The 16,789-nt window shown below is 39.7% G+C and overlaps 1 protein-coding gene across 2 annotated transcripts in view; it reads left to right on the top strand.

Moving 5' to 3' along the window:
- Positions 1–16,789, top strand: part of LOC112050643 (phosphatidylinositol 3,4,5-trisphosphate 3-phosphatase and dual-specificity protein phosphatase PTEN) — a 76,004-nt gene that overhangs the window by 46,369 nt on the left and 12,846 nt on the right. For both annotated transcript variants that reach the window (XM_024088947.2, XM_052887418.1), the window contains exons 3-8: positions 4,037–4,178; positions 10,467–10,565; positions 11,485–11,672; positions 11,757–11,976; positions 12,570–12,667; positions 12,900–13,035. In XM_024088947.2, the coding sequence (XP_023944715.1) occupies positions 4,037–4,178; positions 10,467–10,565; positions 11,485–11,672; positions 11,757–11,976; positions 12,570–12,667; positions 12,900–13,035 (883 nt within the window). The remainder of the gene's footprint in view (positions 1–4,036; positions 4,179–10,466; positions 10,566–11,484; positions 11,673–11,756; positions 11,977–12,569; positions 12,668–12,899; positions 13,036–16,789) is intronic.

Genomic DNA, 16,789 nt, shown 5'->3' with positions numbered 1-16,789 from the left:
ATTGCTGTTTCAAATTCAATCAATAATTACTTGCTTTTAGCGTATAACGTAAGCATTTTATTGAATACTAGAGGACGCCCGCGACTTACTTCGTCGGCGTGAAATTTAGTTTTTCACAAATCCCTCGGAAACCATGGATTTTTCCGGGATAAAAATGTGTCTATGTGTTAATCCAGGCTATAAGATATATTAATACCAAATTTTAGCTAATTTGTTTCAGTAGTTGAGGCGTGAAAGAGTAACAAACATTCATATCATCCAAATCATCAGTTTTCGCAAATCTCGGGAAACCATGGATTTTTTTGGGATAAAAAGTAGCCTATGTGTTAATTCAAAGTAAAATCTATTTCCATTCCAAATTTCAGCTAAATCGCTTTAGTAGCTGCAGCGTAAAAGGGGAACAAACATACCTACACACTTTCACACTTACACACGAACTTTCGTCTTTATAATATTAGTGTGATTATCACACTAATCACACTAATATTATAAAGGCTAAAAGGGAAAGTGTGATATTTTGAAACTAACAAACCAACATCCATACAAACTTTTGCGTTTAAAGTATTAGTAGGATAATCAAATTATCCCTTATAATCGCGAAGTGTGTTGAACATAGCGTCGATTATGGGACGTCGCGTCCCACGCGCCTGCGGCGGAGCGCCTCCGTGTGTGCATGTCATTATTTGTCGAGATTTTTGATGGTGGACAGTGGACACCTACGCGACCTGAGGTCACTGACCTTTCTCCTGTACTAGCCTCATTATCATCATCATTTGACGGCCTCCGTGGCGCAGTGGTATGCGCGGTGGATTTATAAGACGGAGGTCCTGGGTTCGATCCCCGGCTGGCTGGTCCAGGTCTGGCTGGTGGGAGACTTGGGCCATGGCTAGTTACCACCCTACCGGCAAAAACGTACCACCATGCGATTTAGCAATCCGGTGGATTTTCATCCTCCTCCTAACAAGTTAGCTCGCTTCCTTCTTACTCGTAGATTGCATCATCACTTACCATCAAGTGAGATTGTAGTCAAAGGCTAACTTGTTAAGAATAAAAAAAAATCATCTTTGATCCACGCTGTCGGCAGCAACCATCCATGTTCCCGATTAAAATTGAAAATAAATTATCATATTTTTTATATATTTTTTTCTTCATACGAGCCTAAACGCAATCGGCAATGTCTTGACGTCACGGAAACCAGTAAACACTAAACTGATTTTTAGAGAGTAATGCATCTATGAAGTAGGTTGAATTTTCTTGTTAGAATTTTTTTTTCAAAACAATGTACAAAAAGCTAGATGAGTTTTTGACACTTTGTCTGTCTGTCTGTACTCTGTAGGTAATGGTGATTAGCAAAGTCAGACACCTAAAAATAAAGTTATGATACATAATATATACCTAATGTACATTGTTTCAACGCGAACTCTGCCTCGTGACGTAGGGAATCCGATAGCCTTAAATAGCCTCTAGTTACAGGGACAAATTGGGAATGACGTCACGCGGCGGAATGACGTCAGTTTAAGGACGCACGCATTGTGACAATACTACACATACAGATAATCCATGTCGTTATACAATATTTTTTTTAATTATTAACTGTATTAAAAGCTTTTATTACCCGACTACGGTGAAGCCAAAAGGAAACGACGGCTTCACCATGACCATTTTCGTATACATATGCATTTTTCTATTTCGATCTAAGATATTTTTCTTTTTTTTTATTCTTTACAAGTTAGCGCTTGACTACAATCTCACCTGATGGTAAATGATGATGCAATCTAAGATGGAAGCGGGCTAACTTGTTAGGAGGTGGATGAAAGTCCACACTCTTTTCGGTTTCTACACGGCATCGTACCAGAACGCTAAATCGCTTGGCGGTACGTCTTTGCCGGTAGGGTGGTAACCACGGCCGAAGCCTCCCACCAGCCAAAAATATTTGAAATATTTCAATAATATTTTCTTGTTTCATTCTTTTTAGATCCCTTTTAACGTAGTCGGGTTATAGTTAGATTTTAATCTTTATTTTTTAATAGCGGACGCCCGTGACTTCATCCGCGTGGAATTAAATTTTTCACAAATCCCGCGGGAACTATGTATTTTTCTGGGATGAAAAGTAGCCTATGTGTTAATCCACAGTAAAATCTATTTCCATCCATATTTCAACCAAATCGCTTCAGTAGTAGTGGCGTTAAAAAATAACAAACATACATACAAACTTTCGCGTTTATAATATTAGTAGGATTAGTAGGATTTAACTTAGTGTTTAGTCGGCCTCCCATCAGGTGGACTGACTGTTATTGGGGATTTTCTTACATGAAACATTTTAATAGCAGCCTGGAGTTGGGAAGTTGGCGGTGTTGGTACATCCCCGTGCCTCGGAGAGCACGTGAAGCCGTCAGTCCTGCGCCTAATTTTCAATAGGTATTATTATAAAAAAAAACAATGCGGTCTATAAAATGACGTAGGTCTAGTCCTGATAGACTCTTAGTCTATATATCATCGTTCCAATGCCACATAATCGAGTCATTCCTTCAAATTTGATGCGTGCCCGAAGTGCTATTGGATCTGTGAGAATGCGGTTGGCGTATTTCGAGAAAAGCCCGCGAAACCTTTTACTGGAAGCGGTTTGCGGCTTGGCCATCAGGGTCTTCGTGTCGTATGCGTGCGGTATTGCATGTTGTAAAAATAAAAGCTTTTTTTTATTCTTTACAAGTTAGCCCTTGACTACAATCTTACCTGATGGTAAGAGATGATGCAGTCTAAGATGGAAGCGGGCTAACTTGTTAGGAGGAGGATGAAAATCCACTCCTTTCGGTTTCTACACAACATCGTACCGGAACGCTAAATCGCTTGGCGGTACGTCTTTGGCGGTAAGGTGGTAACTAGCCACGGCCGGAGCCTAACACCAGCCAGGACCAATTAAGAAAATCTCAATCTGCCCAGCTGGGGATCGAACCCAGGACCTCCGTTTTGTAAATCCACCGCGCATACCACTGCGCCACGGAGGCCGTCAAAGTCCAAGTCAAGCTTTTTAGTAGATACTAAAAAGCTTGACTTGGACTTTGACGGCATAGACATGCTGCAGGGATATGATAAAAACAGGGATTTGTTAAATTCCCTAAGGAATTTGATCAAATCATTGAAAATGTTAAAATAACTACACCATTTTTTCTTTTCCCTAAACAAATTTAGTGAATTAAACAGATCCGTGAACTGGGGTACCGACGTTTGCCCGAATGTTATTTGCCCTACCCCGACTCGGATAGGATAGGTTAGGTTAGCTTTTTTTTTAAACCACCCATATAAAGAAGCCCCGCGAAGAAAACTTCCTCTTTTAGGTTATAACCTATCATTTCACTGAACCAGTTCAGGGATTAGTTCAATTCACTAAATTTGTTTAGGGAAAGGATAAAATCGTGTTGTTATTTTAACATCCTCCATGATTTGATCAAATCCCTTAGGGAATTTACCAAATCCCTGTTTTTATGATATCCCTGCAACATCTATATAATTATACTAGCAGACACCACGCGGTATCGCCCGTGTAGTTCTGTGACTAAACGGAGATAAACTGTAGCCTATGACAATCATAGATAACGTGGCCACGATACCGCAATATCTTAAAAAACATCGGTACAGTAGATCCAGAGATTACCCCCACAACCTCACAAACTTTACCTCTTTACGATGTCAGTATAGGTAGATATACTTTTAGAGATATTACTGCCATGTGGATGTTTAAATAACCGTTTCAGCTGAAGATCGTATAGCAAAAAGTTATGCTCGTATGAAGTTACTGTTTCGTTATGTGACTTCAAAACATGAGATCCTGGATCAGGCTTCTGTTTCTTTTTCTTTCTTATATGAAATTTTCAGTAGTTGGGACTGGAATAAGGAGTTCTAATAGTTAGTAGACGTCCGCTAGGAACGGATTTTGCGACAGGGCCGGACTAAGGAATTCTAAGGGCGGATGAAGTCGCACGCGTCCGTTAGTTTATCATAAATTTGATTTTGAAATACAATTTATTTTTGTTTCCAGGTAAAGCGGTATGAGCTGGTGGACCACGCGCCGCCCGGCATCACCCAGATCCAGGAGTTCTGCGAAGACGTGCACCTGTGGCTCAACGAGGACCCGCGCAACGTCGCCGTCGTGCACTGCAAAGCCGGCAAGGGGCGGACAGGTTAGTTCACCTTCTGAAGCTGGGTCATATGTGGTACATCTGGTGGAGCACGCGCCCGGCATCACCCAAATCCAGGAGTTCTGCGAAGACGTGCACTTAGTTCACCTTCTGAAGCTGGGTCATACGTGTTGCATCTGGTGGGTCACGCGCCCGGCATCACCCAGATCAAGGTGCTCTGTGTGGAAGTGCATCTGTGGCTCAACGAAGACCCGCGCAACGACGCCATCGTCCACTGCAAAACTAGCAAGGGGAGGACAGGTTAGCTCACCTTCTGAAGCTGGCTCATATGTGGTACATCTGGTGGACCTCACGTCCGGCGTCACCCAGATCCAGGAGATCTGCGAAGACGTGCACCTTTGGCTCAACGAGGACCCAAGCAATGTCGTCGTCGTGTGTGATCGTCGTGGGTCATATATGGTACATCTGAACGTACTAAACATAAAGTCCAGTTGTAGAACTTAAATAAAAAAATATTATTTTACATGTATGAACATTTGACTCACATGCAATTACGGCTCACATCCTCGCAAATATTTCCTCAAGTATATTTAACTTTTTGATAATGGCGTAATGATGACATCCGGAAAATCTATCAAACCAATAACGTCCGACTAAATCAAGGCGATTGCAGGAGGTCGGTGCTTGCAGGCGTCTTCTTCTCTTCTTTGTTGTTACACTCTTGGTCGTGTTCGTCATTTGGATGTGGTGGCAAGCCTCGCTATCCGTCGCCATTCCTCCCGTAGTGTGGCTCTCCTAGCATCGTAGAGTGATCCATGGAGAGCGGTTTTTACTTGGTCAGTCCACCGCATTGGTGACCTGCCACGTGCTCTTGTGCTCTCCGCCTTTCCTTGCACCACAAGTCTCTCTGGACGTGTCATCTTTTCTTGTAATATGACCAAAGAAAGTCAGTATGCGACATTGGACTATGGAAGAAAGACGCTGTTTGATGCCCAGTTCTTGGTGGATTGAAATGTTGGATCGGAACTGTGTCCAGGATATACCAAGCATTCTTCTCCAGCACCATATTTCTAGAGCGTCTATTTTTCTCGCTTTCTGGCAGGCGGCTAAAGACGTCTAATTAAAAACTTGTATAAGGAAAAAGAATACCTATGCCAAGGAGTCCTGTTGCCCAATTAAAAAAATAGATGTAACGTGTAAGTTTTTCTTCAAGTAATTCTAACTAATAATGGCGTGTGTATAATGTGCTCGTAACTTGTTGTCGCGTCGTTTTTTTATGCCTGCTGTAAGATACATTGCTGAAATTAAGGCGTAGTCTCACTTGGCGTTTTTACTGCTACGAAGTTTCTGTTTGTTCGCTAAATGCAGTAACAGTGGAATTCATAGACGTTGTGGGGGCGCCCCCAGGGGATCGTTCAGCCGCTGAGTGTCGAATTTAATAAACTCATGCGTTTGAGATATCGATACTCATCGAGTGAACGATCCCCTGCGGGTGCCCCTGCAACACCTATGTATTTCACTGTAAGAGGTTTGTGCGGCCTGCGGTTTAAACTTCAGCGAAAAATTTGAACATATTGTACTGAGTTTTATACCATAGAAATCCTGAATGACTCACTAACGCAATGAGAAAGTCTGTCAAGCGGTGGTTTATTCACGAAAACTTAAAGGGCGTTAGTAGTTTATAGATTACCTAAAATTTCTATCCAAGAACGAGCAAACTCCACTGTTAAGGGTCGGGATTGAAATCTTTCTCTGTGTGTTCAAATCATAAATTCAGAGCACCGTAGAAGGACCTAAAAGACTCAAAGAGTTGTAAAGCTGAATTATGTGTCAATAATGGCACATGATTCTAGGATCCGGTGAAATTTGGTGGTCCAAGTTCTGAAATGATAAGATGTAATTTTTGGGAAGGTTCACCTCATTTCAGGACTACTTACCTAAGCTGAGCATCTTCAAGACAAAAGCGAATAGACTATTTCTAGGCCAGCGCGTCCCATTTTAGACCTCATCATTGATTTCCATCAGACGTGATTATAGTCAAGTGTAAGCCTATTTAACCACAAACACATACCTACTATATTAACGGAAAGGTAACACAACATTCATACGCGTTTTAACCGCTGGTAAACTCTAACCGCCCAGTGTGTTCCCGCCCTAAGACGTGTCAATATTCTATTTCGCAGAGTTCACTGTTCACAATTCAATGCCACTTCATTGTGCACAACAAAACAGTCAAATATTCTGGCAGAGGTCAAACGTGTTCCTCATAAGCATACGAATGAAAAGTAGGGATGGCTGCCGGTGGTACATTCTAAAATTTAATTTTTAACCGACTTCAAAAACAGGACCTGCTGGTCTATTCACTAACTATGACATATGTTAGTGGACATATACGAAAATTACCAACTAGCAATTGCCAAATTACAGTAATTCTTAAGTCAGGTGATTTCGTATTTACTACTAGTTGACGCCGCGCGGATTCACCCGCGTGGTTCCCGTTCCCGTAGGAATACGATGATAATATATAGCCTTACTCGGTAAATGGGCTATCTAACACTTAAAGAATTTTTCAAATCGGACCAGTAGTTCCTGAGATTAGCGTGTTCAACCAACCAAACAAACTCTTCAGCTTTATAATATTAGTATAGATTCATTTAATGGTACATTATATTAATTTACAGCTTACTACCAGTAATAGTCTCTGCGCTAAACAGCGGATGGACGGACAGCCAGACAGACATGGCGAAACTATAAGGGTTCTCGTTGCGGACTACAGTACCCTAAAAACGCGGTTATTCTTGATTTGATGTTATTTATATTAGGTTACTAACATACGTCAAAGTTAGTGAATTTGCTATCGCTTATGTTTTATTTAACTGATCAGTTTGAAGGCGGTGCTGAAATAACAATAAAACTTGTGTGTGTGAGCGTTACCTGTTTTGTTTGATACCGCTTTTAAACCGATCAGTAAATAAAAACGTTTGGACCGACAAGCTTTTTACTGTCTCGATGGTTCCCGTGGCAAATTCGTTTGGAAAACTCACGATGTTCTGCGCAGGCCGGGGGGCGTGTAGCGATGAATGTAAAAACCACGACTGATGCACCTCACTTCCCCGAACGCACGAATTCACACCCGCGCAGACTTTCCCCCCGTCGCCCGCATATCACGGGAGTGTCATCAACGAACTGTCCAAGCTATACTCCAAACTTCCTGAGATCGAGTCCTGGGTCGAGTTGTGAAAAACTGAATTTTTCTTTCTTTTAAGAAATATTCAGTAAAAATTCTTAGCCTGGAGTTTATTGATACGACTTTTAGAACAATAACGGTTGGCTGGTGGGAGACTTCGGCCGTGGCTAGTTACCACCCTACCGGCAAAGACGTACCGCCAAGCGATTTAGCGTTCCGGTACGATGCCGTGTAGAAACCAAAAGGGGTGTGGATTTTCATCCTCCTCCTAACAAGTTAGCCCGCTTCCATCTTAGATTGCATCATCACTTACCATCAGGTGAGATTGTAGTCAAGGGCTAACTTGTAAAGAATAAAAAAAAAAATTCTACATTCGTATTTATTACTGGATTCGTTACAGCCCTGAAGCAATAACATAGCTCGCAAAAAATATCACTATTCCAGATTTGTATCGGCGAAAATTGTGAACGCACCGTCTATATGTGCCTAACAGTTACATAAATAACAAAGGTCGAGGCTGTACGAATTACACGTGTGGCAACTTCGCCTCCAGTGGTTTGTAAAGCCGCCTGTTGGGTCTAGGACCTAGGTACTTCAGTTTTTTTTAATTCTTTGCATGTTAGCCTTTGATTACAATCTTACCTGGTGATGATGCAATCTAAGATGAAAGCGGGCTAACTTGTTAGGAGGAGGATGAAAATCCACACCCCTTTCGGTTTCTACACGATATCGTATCGGAACGCTACGAGTTAATCGCTTGGCGATACGTCTTTGGCGGTAGGGTGGTAACTAGCCACGGTCGAAGCCTCCTACCAGCCAGACCTAGACCAATTAGGAAAATCTCAATTGGCCCAGGCGGGGGTCGAACCCACTGCGCCACAGGAGCAAAATTCTGCAACTCACTCCAAGTTCCATACTTTCTAAATTATTATTAAGCAGACGTAAGATTTGATTTTTCTTTTGTTTGTTACGACTCCGAAACTATGAGTACCTACTAGACCGATTTTAAAATTTCTTTCCCCAATGATATGCAACATTATCAGCCAGTAACATAGGCTATATTCTACTGAACCGATACTTACTGAACCGATTTGGCTACAATTTGGAGTGGATATAAAATATTCCTCCCACACAAGACACATAGTCTATAGACTTTTATCTCGGAAAAATCCATGGATCACGCGTGATTTGTTAAAACAAACACCATTTTAGCCGACTTAAAAAAAGGATGAGGTTGTTCGGCTGTATGTATGTTTTTAAAATATGAACTTGTAATCGATTACGCAACTCTCGGAATGGTCGGGATGAGCCCTTGAACATTTTGCGAGCGTAATTTAAAAATGTCTTTACGGCCTTTAATTGGCGGAATTATCGTCGTTTGGGCCTTTGGCGCTGTATCGTAAATTTCGTCCGCTGCCTTAGACTGATCGCACATTGTGCTACCAACAGACAGCAAAATGATATTTCGTATATTGATATTGTATGCCTCGTTGGTCCAATGGTTAGCCTATAAGGTTCACAATTTCCTGTACTGCCTGCAGTACAGGAAATTGTGAACCTTATTGTGGGTGGTAGTACTACCGAGGTTTAATTTCTTCCAAAAATAACAGTAAAATATTTAAACCCGTAGTTGGGAAGTTAGTGGCGTAACACTCCTGTGCCTCGGGAAACATAAAGCAATCGGTCGGAATATATCAGTAGGCAATTAGAAGTGTGCGAACTGAATTGAACTTTATTGTGTCGTAATAAGAGTCGCTATTTGTTTAAATGAGGTTGCTTGAGTGAATCTTCTGTACTTGTAAGTACTATTATGAATCTGATCATAGGTAGCAAAAGAAATTCTACACCTAAGTGTGCCCATAGTGAATTAAATAACAGGAATAAAACAAAAAAGATTGTATGAAATACCTTAATTCATTAAAATTGAGTACATGAACTATCGCGTAAAAAGTTTTGTAACAGGTAATTAATAAAAATGTATATGTACTACAATTTTCAAGTACATTTTTACTAATTAAATTTATTCTCGTATTCCATTCAGGCGAGAATGGATAAGCTAGTAAATTCATGCGAACACAAAGATTTCTGGATTTCTTTCGATCGGTGCGGTGCTGATAAATGTGCGAAAATTTCTTTACCGCCTACGAGTATAATTGGCGGAATTACCAACGGTTGGGACTTTCACGCGGTGTCGTAAATTCCCAAAAAGGGATCCTTTATTCCGCCCTCTACTTTTTTTTTCTTTGTGGTCGGCCCTAAAAGGACATAAAAAACGCGAAGCTATTCGGATATGAAAGGAACAAGTTTTCGGAGCCAATGGCTGGGTGATCATTTCTCCTGATATATTTTTATGAGTGTGGGCGATTGCGTTTCCTTTTCTTTGCGTTTTTTTTTTGTTACTTTTAATATTACATAAATTGCTGGCGAAGGGTCCAACGGTTCTCCCCATGTTGAGTTATTAGATATCCATGTGAACGTACGTAGATGGTTAGCTACTCATGTGTTTTGCTGGCTTTGGTATCCATATTCTAATCTATATATCATATAATCAATGCCACTTTTCGTTGTAATTTTATAACTCAAGAATGGGCTCACCTATCCATACCAAATGTGTAGGCTTTGTTCGGACTATTTAGTAGTTGGTTTATGTGAAGTTAGCACAAAATCCGTCGAACGGTTCTTTATTTATCACATTTTATTGTAACAAATGAATTCAGGGGTAGGGTAGGGGTATTGTGGGGGTAGGGTAGGGGTAGAAGTAGGGCAGTATGGGGTAGGGATAGGGAAGAAGTGCACATACGTCCGCTAGTATTTTATAAATGTAGAAATGATTTTTGTTTTCATTGAATAGGCTCTCTTAAACGACTGGATTGATTTGAAACATTCACCTTTAGAATGCTTATTATCAGGGAGTCCCATTCAGGCTTTATTTTATCCTCGAATTCAGACAGGGATGGCAACTACGCAGGTAAAATCGCAGTAAATTGCTAGTTTATTCATAAATTCAACAAAATTCCAGCAGCGCTTATGAATTCTAAATTCAAATTAGTATTAGTATAAGAATTTTAGTCGCTCGCAAGTGTTTCACAGAGCCCATAGAGTTCCTTCATTCTTTATTTTTGATTTTCTCTTTTTTTTTTCAGGCACAATGGTATGCTGCTACCTGCTGTACTGCGGGCAGAAAGAGACGGCAGACATGGCGTTGCAGTTTTACGGGCACAAGAGGACACATGACAAAAAAGGTTTGTTTATAAACTACTCACACTATTAATTATTTTATTGGAACAATTTAATTCGACCATTTCTTCACAGTCCACTTTTCTCGCCAGTATGGTTCATTCTTTTTTAAATACAGTAGAACCCGCTTAAGACGATCACGCTTAAAACGATTTCTCGCATAATATAATAATATATATAATTTTCATACATTTCCTAACGCTTAATACGATTCGTCATCCCGTTTAATACGCCTACATGTCACACGCGTGTGATTCAAAATCCGAAAAAAAAAATCACAACAGATAGATCAGGACATCATAAAGGTTGTAGGAAAACTGAAAGACCCTGACAGTAAACGACTCTTGATATGATGCGATTCTAAACTGAAAATTTAATTAAAAATTTCGTAATTTCTAATGCATAAAAATCTTTTTGTCATACCAGAATAAGTGATTACTAAGTAGCATAATTAGGTAGTCTTTATACCAAATACACTAACTTTTATAACTATGTATGTGTACATTTGCCGTTATAATTTTTCACTATCCCCCACCCATATCCTGTATAAAACGCTTTCCCGTCTAAGACGCCTTTTTAGTTCGGTCCCTGCGAAATCGTATTAAACGGGTTCTACTGTACGTCAAAAGTGACTTAATTTGTGTAACATAAGGTGAGCTGGTGGGAGGCTTTGGCCGTGGCTAGTTACCACCCTACCGACAAAGACGTATCGCCAAGCGATTTAGCGTTCCGGTACGATGCCGTGTAGAAACCGAAAGGGGTGTGCATTTTCATCCTCCTCCTAACAAGTTAGCCCGCTTCCATCTTAGACTGCATCATCACTTACCATCAGGTGAGATTGTAGTCAAGGGCTAACTTGTAAAGAATAAAAAAAAAAGCTTGCTTAGCATGCCAATCATTAGCATTCGCGTGGTACGTTTGCAGGCGTGACGATTCCCTCGCAGCGGCGCTACGTAGACTACTACGCGGCGATGGTGCGCGGCGGGCTGTCGTACCGCGCCACGCGCGTGCACGTGCGCGAGCTGCTCATGTCGCCGCCGCCCGCGCTCACCAGCTCGCAGTGCACGCTCGAGGTCACCGTCACGCAGCCCAAGCCCAACCAGCCGTTCAAGGTGAGTGTCGCCGCCGCCCGCGCTCACCAGCTGGCAGTGGCCCCACCGTCACGTGCACGAGTCTAATGTGTGGTTCTGTGGCAGGCGTCGCTGGGCTCGCACGAGCTGCGGCGCGAGGGCGGCGCGGGCGCGGCGTCGGCGCGCGTGTGCGCCGCGGTGTGCACGCCGCTGGCGGGCGACGTGCGCGTGGACGTGTACTGCAAGCCCAAGATGATGCGCAAGGAGCGCCTGTTCCACTTCTGGTTCAACACGTTCTTCGTCACGGCCTGCGTCGGCGCCGAGCCGGTGCCCGCGCCGGACGACAGTCAGTACCACTTATATTGTTAAATTAACTTATTTGCACATAACAAGGCCAAAAACGAGAGAAATAGAAACATTATGAAGAGTTTCTTGTTGATACTTTCCTCTAGATGGCCAGAGGACGTCACGCCAGTTGTGTTTGGAAGTGACTAGAGGCCTATGTCCAGCAGTGGTCATACTTCGGTTTGATGATGATGATGATGATGCTGAGTAAAAGTATATTTATTTATATTATTGAAGTGGCAATAGCCACTCAATCTATCAGCCATAAATATAATTTATTTATGATTATTATGATGGATACAAGATTAAGACGTGCAAATTCATCATAATACAGAAGAGTCGCAAGATCTGTTAGAGTTAAAAACGACATAGAACTGGTCATCTCTTTCGGTTTGCTTAAAATAACCTCAACTCGATATATTTCAATAGCTAACAAATAAATAGCTAAAGCAAACAAATGTTTAAATAAATGACCTGAAGGTCTTAAAATTCTTCTTTGGGCTTATTTCCAATATTTTTTCCTAGTCTAATTAAACTAACAGCAATACAAATGTATACATTAAATAAATGTATGACTTGAATACACATTCGCAGGTCCAAACCTCGAGACGTTCAAACTGACGCTTGACAAATGGCAGTTGGACGACGCGCACAAAGACAAGCAACATAAATTGTATAGTCCAGATTTTAAGGTACGTGTATTGCAGCTCACCAACCGATGAGATGATGATGACGACAACGACGTCGACGACGACGACGATGATGGTGATGATGATGATGACGATGATGATAAAGATGACGACGATGACGATGACAGTGATGATGATGATAATTCACAATAACACAGAAAACCAAACACATTTAATATGCCTACATCAATTCCCTATAACATTAGTATGTTAGATCAAACTTTTGAATTTCCAGGTGGAACTAATAATCCAAAAGCAGCCGGAGTCGTCGACGTTCAGCGGGCACTCCGCGCGGGCCTCCTCGTCGCTCTCGTCGTGCGCCTCCTCGGGCTCCGAGCCGGACACGGAGCCCGACGCCACCTGGGACTCCGGTGAGCGCCTCTACCGCTGCCCCTACTACCACACTGACTACGAATACCCCGACTCGTACAGCAAACCCGACGACTACGCCCCACCAGAGTATACCCCCATTGATGACGACAAACTATACATGAACGTCAACGATAATCCCAATGCAAATCAGTATGAAGATAATGGTTTAAGTAAACAACATATATCACCGCGTTTCGCTAACTATCACACCAACGTTGGGAAACTTTTCACGCATATTAGCGAATATCCCGTAACTACGAAAAGGTTAGATGGCCTTGAGAATAGAACGCGTCGGTGCGGTGATGATTTAGATACAAAAGATAATTTTAATAATGAGTTAAATAAATCTGACGATTCTAATGATGGTGAAAGCGTTCGACGTAACATTAAAGCTTCACACGTAAAAAAATCCAAAAGCGACGATGTTTTTTGTAGGAACAACGTTGATACAGATGGGGAATCGAAAGCTAAATCTTCTGTCGATGATGATGATGAATTAACGCGAAACGCGTCTTTTTCTAGTGAATCGTGTACGTGTAAGTTAGTGAGCCTTGTTAGGAATACATCGTTTGGTAAATCTTTCGCAAGTCATCTTGGTAAGGATGACAAAAATCTGTACACAGATCAGTTTGAACTGCCGCTTAATTCTAATTCGTATACAGACAAACCTGAACAGGACTACGCGTTGAATATCAAAAGTTTTGAGAATCCCCTCTACAATTTTGAAAATGAGAATAAAATTGCTCAACCAGTCAATACAGATTGGTGTGACGATTTATCTAAAAATCCAGTCGGTAATATGCAGACTGATAATTTTGAAAATGTTGATACAGAATTATATTCCAATACTCAGTTCAATAATATGCATATTAATACAGTTGATAATGTTAATATGGATTGTGCAAACGAACCAAAATATTCTATAAGTAAAGAGCTTTCTGATCTCCAAGATAAACCGTTAAATTACTTCGCTAAAAATTTAACTGTTGATAAAGATAACGAATATTTAAATGGTAAAAATAATTGCTCAGCGACACCCCAATATGCTGCTGGTGCAGAAAATCCTCCCGAATATCCGACTAACACTGAAAAACCTCCAGAGTATTCCATAGATAGTAAAAAAGATTTTAAATGCGAGGAATTCAGTAAAAAGGATAAAAAATGTAAATATGTATCTAAGCCTAGACTCTCTCTGGGTGATATGAGAGCCTCGTGGAGAGAGTTCAGTGGTAAATTCGGAGAGAATAGAAAGAAAAAACATAAAGAGGATCGTCAGTGATATTTAATATTTGTCGTGTTTCAGTCATAGACTATGGATGTTTCTTAATTTTCCACGTTGATTCGACTTAATGGAATACCCTCAATCTTTCCACCAAAGAATGTGGGACCCACCTAACATTAACACACGGAATTCCAACAGAAATCTTTAAAAAAAGCTTTAAAACGTAATTTAAAACCGCGGTACGAATACAAATACGTGGTAAAATAAATAAATATGGTGTTAACCAAAAAAAAAATTTGCTATTTTGCGCGAAAAGTCGAAAAAAATCAACGTAAGTGCAGTTAGGTATGGTGACTCTACATTCAAATACGTTCAAATGCTGTATTTGCTGGCCATTAAACGTAGTAGAGTCCACATACTATAAGGATACTCCAGATTTGGAATTAAACGTACATTAAGGGATTTTGTCTAATACCACAATGTGTGGCATTGTCTTACGGATTCATCGATTTTTCGTGAAGAATAGTGAAGTGAATTTATTATTTATTGATTGCAATGAACTTCAGCAAAGTAAAGTAAGCCTTATTTTATGAAATCTTATTGACACATTATTCACTCCCTCTCGTACGTCTCTGGTGGAAAGGAATACTAAAGGTACGCATCCATTAGCATGCACCAGTTGCAGAGCATTTTGATTTAATACACGATTATTTATTTAATGCCTTTGTATAATAAATGTGGATTTTATGTGATATCACGGACATGAAAAATATAAATAAGCCAGAGACATAAACGCGTTTAGTAGACCTATAATGCGAGCTAGGATATTTCATGAGTACAAATTATTTGTCATATATCGACAAATAGCGCCGAACCGGAAATATCTGCAATGTGATATTTTTCATTAAGCACAAATAACAAAGATATTTGTAATTTTGAATGCCCATACAAATATAAAATTCCTACGAATAGACAATTAGTATGGACCGTTTTTTAGCGATCCGTGGCAACGCCGCAAATATGACCGTCTAAATGCCTGTAGTATCGAAAGTAATTATCGCAGATACTCTGCTTTTTCTACGATATAGCTTTTTAAAATAAGCATAGGCACTCTTAATTTGTATAGAATTTTAAAAACTGTCATCTTCCTTATTCTTTTTTTTTAGTAACACCTTAACAATATCCCATTGCGTGTACTTTGCAACTTGCGTGCTAGTGGACGCGTGCCTTTAGAAACGGACTGGAAACGGAATATTAAATAAGTTTTCAATATTTGTCACACGTATTAATTGCAAAATAATTATTATTAATAAATAATTGCGATCACGTTTTACAGAATATAAAATGAAGTTAAAATATACGCGAGTTAATTAGGGTGTTATGTACAGATCATAGTATATTACGTTTTGTTTTAATTGTTATGTTATACGTTTACTTTATTTGTTATTTTTAGACTGGAGTACGTTTTTACGGATTTTAACTATATCTGTAATCAGATTCCGAATGTTACAAAACACTTCATATATCATCGAATTATTGTAAAATAATTTTGGATTTACTTTTGGCGGTAATATGTACAATAATGAATATCATAATGTAAATAATGCAAAATAACTCATGAAAATTAGTTCAAATTATAAGAAAATGGATTAAAAAAATTTTGGTTGCTATTTTCGACTTTTAATAGAATTTTAATAGTAGTAGAAGTGTTACATCCAAGTTCGTATTTAATTGACGGACTTTTAATATTGACACATACTTAAAGAATATTCTTCTATTTTTGAGTAAAACATTTTCTTCCTTTAATTTTATCTCAAATAAAATATAAACGTTAAAATCTGTAAATACTCCTTTGTACAATGTAGAATGATCTTATTCTTTTTTTTGTCTATTAACTACATTGCTATTTTGTAGACGTCGTAAGTTTTTGTTTAGATCAATAGGTAGTGATAAAGTTATTATTATTAGGGCATACACCGGCGTAGGCATTAGAAGCGATGATGTCGATCGATTGTATTGATCTACAATTATTGTGTAATATTCTAGACCTACTTAAAGTTCGATAATTTTTGGCATTTTATAATAATTATAGTCAATAGTCGATCAGTCGTTAGAACAATCTAAATGTGAGACTGTCGATTGATATAATTATTTTATCAATGAGCGATATTGCTTGTAAGTTGAAGGAAACTACTTGGTAAAATTATATCTTTGAATGAAGCGACTTACTTATGATAGAACTTTACTTACAGGTAAGTTCGTTTAATCATTGATTATTATTAAATCGTACATTTTTTTTCATTTTTTTTTGGATTGATCAACATATGCGGTCGACATTGATCAATGTATCGATGCCTCATCGACGTTGCTGGTTTTATAACATTATAACAGTCGTTTTTAATTATATGTGTATTTGTGATCTACCCGTAAGCTGCTATAGACAGCAAGCTATTCGTCATTAAATATATGATCGTAGACAAAATATAACTATGTTGCTTGCCAACTCACGGACTTACAGATTCGATATAATA

The sequence above is a fragment of the Bicyclus anynana genome, chromosome 19 (assembly GCF_947172395.1).
Source record: "Bicyclus anynana chromosome 19, ilBicAnyn1.1, whole genome shotgun sequence".
NCBI classification, from domain to species: Eukaryota; Metazoa; Arthropoda; class Insecta; order Lepidoptera; family Nymphalidae; genus Bicyclus; species Bicyclus anynana.
The sequence above is the reverse complement of the archived record's forward strand: the minus strand, read 5'-3'. Positions and strand labels throughout refer to the sequence as shown.